We start from the raw sequence: 7,272 nt of genomic DNA, 5'->3' as shown, positions 1-7,272 counted from the left end.
GAGAGAAAGAAGGAGATTTTAGGAAACCCAAAACGCCTAATCCCTCCTAGGCACCATGAAAGGTTACTGCTGGAGTGACTTGACTAGCACTCTCACCCTCATATGCCCTACGGTCTTAAAAAAAAAGAGTAAAACATCAAGTCTTCTGGTCAGCCCTCGAGATGATACATGCCTTTTACGCTGGTCGATTTAGTATACAAAACTCTAAAAATCTTTTCATCCTAGATAACGGACAGATACCATATAAAAAGCTTCTTTTGCTGTTCTTTCCACCTAGTAAAAGTAGAACTACGATTTGGACACCTAAATCCAAGATGAACCAAGCTTTCTCTCAAAAAGGCGACGGAGAAGATAGACCTGGAGCACACTAGCACCAATAAGTGCACCTGATTCAATAATAGCCTTGTGAAGTGCCCTTCGACTCATTCCTTCGTTCACTGAAAAAAAAACATTTTTACTTTGTCAGTGTCCGATATTCAGGAACCTGCCTACACCCAACCTGGGTCCATCCCTACAATTGATATTTGTTACAGCATCAACTTTTCCATGAATCAGATACTTCCAAAGTAGAAGATAGCCAAGAGACGAAAGTAAAGCATCACAAATAAAGGAGCAGATGTTAACATACCTATCGCTTGCCTGTCTGTTTGAGCCTCCAGCCAATGCTGCTCGAACTGTATATTGTAAAGAGCTTCTTCCAACTTAGCTATTTGTTCCAGCAAAGGGTTGAAATGCTCTGCAAAGAATTCAGAGATAACAGCCATTAAGAGGGTTATTTTTCCAATAACCAGACCAATGAAATCTAATCAGAAGTCGGATGCCCACCGTCTTTTGCATGCTCATCAAAGTACTGAAAGTGGCCAACGTGTATATCAAAGTCAATGGTCTCATGGTAAGGAGATTTATTGGTAAAACAGAACTGATGAAGACCTTTATTGCTAACCACAAATTCAAACTTCTCAGTGGTTTTGTCACGAGAATCGTGAATTTGCTCACCTGACGGACCTTTCACCTGATAATGACACATTTGTCTATCAGAAAAAAAAAAAAAAAAAAAAAAACAGCAACAAACAGCAGAAAGATGATAATAATGACAAAGTATGAAACTCTCAGCATGTGAACAGAAAAATCATCATTTTCAGAAATTTTAGAACAACAACAGCACTCTTATACTCCTCTAATAAAAATCTGAAGGTCAGCTAGCTTCCACCAATACAGATGGAAAAATTACTTTCCACCAACCTTTAAAGATAAGTAACTCTTTTTTTAACTCAACATAGGTAACTTTCATAGCACTTAATATATATCCTTTCCACAAGAAGAAAGAGGTACTCTTCTTGGACATGGAAACCAGCACAAGGCACAAGTATGATCACATGAGTAAAAGAGGCAATATAATCATTAAACACAAAGGGATCATGTTTCAGTGAACCAAACAAGTAAATAAATAAGTCACATAGTTTTTCCTTTCACACCAAATGAAAGAAGCATCTCTATGTAATTAATGTACAAAGAAATCAACCCAGTAACACAAGCTGGCAATGATTTGAAATCCAATCAGGTCCAGCAGGCCAAACCAGCTGGTTTGACTGAGATCAGGAGATCAGACCAGACCAAACACAGCCAGACTATCTAGCTTTTGAAAATCCAGATAATCCAGCCCAACCAGACATGGTTGAACAGAGTGCCTTTAAAGCTTTTTTATTTTTTAAAGTGAGAGAATTTTCGTTGCAGAGAAGGGGAAGTAGAAGGACTGGCCCATTACAGCATTTGGGACAATTCGCAGCTTAAAACAAAAAGTACAAAAAACTGAAGAGAAAAGGAAACAAACAAAGGCTAAAGAAATGCATTAAAAGTCTCAATCAGAAATAACAAATTCTGAAAGATAAATGCCATCACGAGCTAGTTTATCTGCCCCACCACTGGGCAGAGCAGTGAACATGCTGCCAGAAAATGGAAACAGATGAAGCTAGGTCATGAATTTCCTCTAAAAGTGGAAGGAGATGCCATGGGGATCCATCTTTTCAGTACACTAGCTAATGACACTTTTAGACTCGCTTTCAATAATTAGAGAAGATTGAAACTGAATTGAAGCAATTCTTCAAACACTAAGAAGAGCATGGTTTTGGCAGTAGTTGCATCCTCCTGATGTTCCAAAAGGGCCAGCATAGAAGAGAACCATAGCACCAGTGTCTCCGAAATTACCCCCAAAACCAGCCAGGCCAGGTTTGGTTTGGCCAAGGAGCTACTATCGAAATTCATCTTAATGACATGAAGACCAGGTGGGAGTCATTCTTGATTAACTTGTAGCTTGCTGATCAACATTGCAGCAATCCCTGCCCAATTCTCTCTGATATAAAGTCCATGGAACTCTCAATTGATTTTTTGCCCAGATATTTTTTTCTTGAGGGATAGGACTGCCTTGATATGAATGACTTGCTGCACTTCAGCCCAGTAGAAACATGGCCATATGAGTCACATATTGGAGAGCAGGGATGTCCAAAGTAGGGATACTTGGCACCGAATCCAGCCAAGCACTCTACCTTGCCTTAAGAAAAAGAGATAATAGAGTTTCACCAATAATATGAAAGAGCATTGACCACCTTGTTGAATGCCCTCTGTTTCCCCCTTAAAAATGAAAGATCCCCCAAGTGGTCACTGAGCCAAAAGGCCCAATGCTACTGTCAGCAATAATATGGACAAAAAAGTTTCTTATCTATTCTTCCAAAAAGACTATGGGGTATTGTTACGGAATAGTCCCACATAGATTAGTGAATACAAAGATCTTGAGTTTATTAGTTGTGAAATAGGCTTCCTAAGATAGTTAATCATTTTTGGATGGACCTACACCTAAATTACCCACTTGTAGAGCCATAAAAGTAGTCCTACACCTAAATTATCCACTTGTAGAGCCACAAAAGAGGCCCTATACGTGAGGGGGAGTGTTAAGGAATACTCCCACATAGATTAGTGAGTACAAAAATCTTGAGTTTATAAGTTGGGAAAGAGGCTTTCTAAGATGGCTAGTGATTTTGGGATGGGCCTTGAACCCAACTTCACAGTTACTTTTGGTCTTCGACATGTAAAATCATGGGTTTTGGCAGATGATGTGGTATTGTCATGAGAAACACCAATGCTCCTCACTGGAGCACAAAATGATTGACTATTATACAGTTTTTTTTTTAACCTGCTACTAAAAATTGCACAACTAATAAAATAATTATAACTTCAACTCTGTCAAAAAAAAAAAAAGAATATTGAAAAAGTAAATATTTCCACACCAGATGGCTGAAAGCCATGAAGAGTCATAGCTGCACCTACATCCAGTGAATTGAACTTTCCAATCCCAATAAGCTATACCAGTAATTATAGGATCTCTACTAAATGGTTTAGAATTAGAAATACCGTTCAAACATTTCATCACATAAGAATACATACTTATTTCCATTCATTATTCAAAAGTTTGAGCATGAATATCTCTTCAATTCGTTAATGGATCTTTGTTGCACATAAGTAAACTTTAAATTATGCCGCTCAATGGAAACCACCACATAATAAATAAACATTAGATGCATGAACAGATATAATACAATGTCATGCAAAAGTCAAACAATGCACCAACCTCTTTTATGATGTCTTCCAATCATATTGAACAAAAGTGAAGCTCAACAACAACACAAAAAAATATAGAAATTTTTTTTAAATTGTTTCTTAGGTATGAGAAAACATACCACAAGGTCTACACCTTCATCGCCATAATGCCATGGTGTGTCAGTTTTTATCACAACAAAAGACACATGAACTGTATCCCCTTCATATGGAACTGAATGAGAGAAGCATTCCTCCCTGTCAATCACAAATCTAATCCCAACAGCCAATTGCAAACTTGACAAAAGGCCTATAATTGCAATACTAACAAATTTTGATGTGGAGAACTCCATCTGCGCAATTAAGACAATATAAAATTAGCGTACCAGTGCACTCTCCATATTCCAGCTATCAAACAAAATCATAACACTGCCTAAAAACCAACTAGTGCCAAAGTATCATCCCCATAGAAAAACATAAAGAAAAGTCAACTAAAGAAAGCAATAAAGGAATTTGACAACTCAATGAGATAATTGCAAGATAAACAAGTAGAACATTAGCAATTGGTACAAGCCATCTGTACCAATTTCATGGTTATGATTGACAATTAGAAAGTTCAAGACAATCACTTTAGACCTCAAATGGGCCTTGCCAACTATAATTTACTGGCTTCAAAGAGGGGCCTTCCCTCCAATTGACATTACCATATTAGTCGTACTTGACATTCTGCTATAGTCCCTGAGTTGACCCAACTTAAAGTTATTTCATTATATTAAAGAGGGAAAAAGTATTTCATATAGTTGGGTGCAGCCAAACTCAGCTGCACTTGCGTCAAACCACTTCACACTCAAAGAACTATTATGTGTGGAATATTGTTTATGCAATACAATATGACTACCCCTTAGTGTGAGAGAAATTACTGACCAACTGGAGAACCCTCTTTTTTTCTTCAATATTTCAATAGTTTATGTGGCCTGTCAGACAACATTGTAACCAACTCAGGCAGTTAAAACCAGCAGACAACTATCCTCCACACCCAGAAATCAACAGTAGAACCATAATCTAAACAGACAATCATACACTGATCACACAATCCTAGTTCATCAACCAGACAAGAGCACCTGTCGCATTAGATAGGGCACAGCGATAGGATCCTATAGAAGAGATCCTGAAGAAACCTCTTTGTTATGCCTCGTTCAAGCAATTTCATCATCAAGTATAAACCAACCTATATATAAATCTGGGACTTATATACTAGTTTCATGGAGGAACTAAAATATATATATAAAAGTAAAAAAAATTCTTTTAGGTAAAAAAAATTCTTTTAGGTAAGTTTACACATGGATGAGCATACAAAATCTAAGTGACAAAAGTGACTATGAACTCAAATTATCATTCTATTAGCACCAGGAACCAAATTACAAATGAAGAATCAGACGTTAACATCATAATGTGTCTAATCTTCAGCACTACCATTTGTTTTTTGAATGTCGAACCCCTACACAGTAGTGAGATTTGAACCAAGACCAGACAATATAAAAGCAAAGGCCCAATCTACAGCACTAGCAATATATACTATATCTGTCCCTGTTATCTGTAGCACACTAGACCTTTATGGTTCCAGGAATAATCAAATTTGGCAGGAAATTACTTCTTCTTTTTTGTTGAAAAGGTTGCAGCACAAAAGTTCTAACATGATAGGCCAAGATTACATGAAAAAGGGAGTGCAAAAGAGAAATTCATCATGAAAAATGGTAACTAAGAGAGAAAAACAGCATGATGGGGTCAATATGCAAAGTATCACTCTTTTCTTTTCCTTTTTCTGTAAAGGACGTGCCACTCTTTCAAGCAATAGAATTTGTCGAAGTGATTTTATTGAAAATAAAATAAATCACAAGTAGGACAATGAACTGAAGCAATTGAGCAGTTGAAGCAGTAAGATTAGTAACATTACGAAGAGGAAGAGGAAGTAAAAAAGGAAAAAAAGACAGACTACCAATTAAAGACTAAAACAGAATAGGCATTATCCGCCCATGCTCTCCTGATTCCCTTTTTTTCTGCTGAATATCCTATGCTTTACCCAAGGCTCTAATTAAACGACCAAATGATGAATTTGGTTGAGTAATTTTTGGAATGAAAATTTAGTTTCTTTCACAGTTGAAACCAGAACTTCTGCAGGTGAAATGTTCACATCTAATTTCTTACGAATCTCCAAGGATCAATAACATGTAGAAGGATCATTAATAGATAGAAGGAACAATAATATCTCTTACCAGATTTCCCTTTTTTTTTATCTTTTTGTCTCAATCGACGACCACAGAACAAAGGGGTTATTATAAGTAATAGAGGGTTCATTTTTTCGCCGATCAGTGACCAACTTGTTAATTTCATTTCTTGCTACTTAGCTTTAGCAAACAAACTTTCGAAAGAGACCAACAGCAAAATCTTATTTCCGAATCACCTTCTTATTCTTCCCAATTAGAGAGATTAATAGAAGGAAAGAGTAGAAGATCGACATACCTATGGACATGACACACACACAGATAAAGCAAGAGTGATTGCAGAGAGATTTGTAAAACAAACAGAGTGATTAGGATTACCTGTGTCGAGGACGATGAAGACGATTTTTGCGGGCAACAATTGAGTCTACTGGCAGAACGGACCTGTGATCGGAGGCGTCCTCTTTTGCCAGCAATGCAGTCAGTGGACTTTGAAATCCGGGCCAAACGGGATCACGAAGCTAATAGGCGATTTAACGAAGGGATATCAGTATTTTATTGATATTTTGTTTGATTGTTTACCATTTACCAAGGGGGAGGTTTGTGCACTATTGAAAATGAATTACGTGAAAGTGAATTTTTGTTTGTGTTAGTGTGGGTAATAGAAAATATAGTGGATTGTAATTCTTTGTATTAGTGGATAGTGGAAAGTACATAAAAAAATTTATTAATAAAATACTCTAATATATTTACCTTTTATAAGATAGTTTTTATTTAAATTTTTTTTATTAATATGTAAAGATAGATTTTAACTTGTCTGAATTAATAAATAATTAAAAAATAATTTTAACTTATTTTTTAATTAAATATATATAAATAAAATACTTAAACAAATTTTACTTTTATAATAACCGAATGTTTAATCAAATTGTTACTTTTTAATTTCTAAATTTTTACACTTAAAATATTAATATTAAAAATCATAAATTTATGTAAATAAAAAAGAGGGTATTTTATTATACAAAACTACTTTTTATAGATTTAATTTTATAAGATAGTTTTATTTAACAAAACAAAAATATATCTTAACTTGTTTTAAATTAATAAATTAAGATTATTTATTTAGTTAAATATATAAAATAAAATGGTTAAACAAATACCTACTTTTATAATATCCAAATTTTAATCAAATTATTACTTTTAAAATATCTAAATTCTTACTCTTAAAATAGTCATTTAAATATAATATTAAAAATAATAATTTTATATAAATAAAAAGGTATTTTATTATATATAATTAATTTAATAAATTTAAAAATATATATATTTTTATTATATACAAAAGTGAAAAAAGAAGTGAGCACAATTTAAAGTGAATTCACTAGCCTTAAAGAGTGATTTCAGTTTAACTTATTTTTCTTAGGAATAAATCACTTTCACTTACCACTTATAATATATACTAACA

At 34.6% G+C, this 7,272-nt stretch overlaps 1 protein-coding gene across 2 annotated transcripts; it reads right to left on the bottom strand.

Moving 5' to 3' along the window:
• Positions 1-6,316, bottom strand: LOC137966011 (transmembrane emp24 domain-containing protein p24beta2-like). Of its 2 annotated transcripts, XM_068812446.1 has the most exons (6): positions 6,189-6,316; positions 4,513-4,562; positions 3,732-3,941; positions 826-1,012; positions 629-736; positions 1-437 (listed from the first exon to the last, which is right to left on the bottom strand). In XM_068812446.1, exons 3-6 carry the CDS (start codon positions 3,939-3,941, stop codon positions 304-306), a joined length of 639 nt encoding a protein of 212 aa, XP_068668547.1. In that variant the 5' UTR covers positions 4,513-4,562; positions 6,189-6,316; the 3' UTR covers positions 1-303. The 2 variants fall into 2 exon arrangements, with proteins under 2 accessions (XP_068668547.1, XP_068668546.1); XM_068812445.1 differs by lacking the exon at positions 4,513-4,562.
• Between the last annotated feature and the right edge of the window lie 956 nt (positions 6,317-7,272).

Source organism: Aristolochia californica, unplaced genomic scaffold (assembly GCF_029961685.1).
Source record: "Aristolochia californica isolate CCGP_79_NKW_82.1479 unplaced genomic scaffold, dmAriCali1.0.hap1 SCAF_5, whole genome shotgun sequence".
Classification (NCBI taxonomy): domain Eukaryota; kingdom Viridiplantae; phylum Streptophyta; class Magnoliopsida; order Piperales; family Aristolochiaceae; genus Aristolochia; species Aristolochia californica.
The sequence above is the reverse complement of the archived record's forward strand: the minus strand, read 5'-3'. Positions and strand labels throughout refer to the sequence as shown.

What these genes read in the sequence shown, in the direction of transcription:
- LOC137966011 (XM_068812446.1), bottom strand. Translation starts at nt 3,941, where the DNA reads ATGGAGTTCTCCACATCAAAATTTGTTAGTATTGCAATTATAGGCCTT. An exon ending in ATGAAGGTGTAGACCTTGTG is followed by an intron (nt 1,013 to 3,731) that starts GTATGTTTTCTC and finishes TGTCATTATCAG; the next exon opens with GTGAAAGGTCCGTCAGGTGA. An exon ending in AACAGACAGGCAAGCGATAG is followed by an intron (nt 438 to 628) that starts GTATGTTAACAT and finishes TTTTTTTTTCAG; the next exon opens with TGAACGAAGGAATGAGTCGA.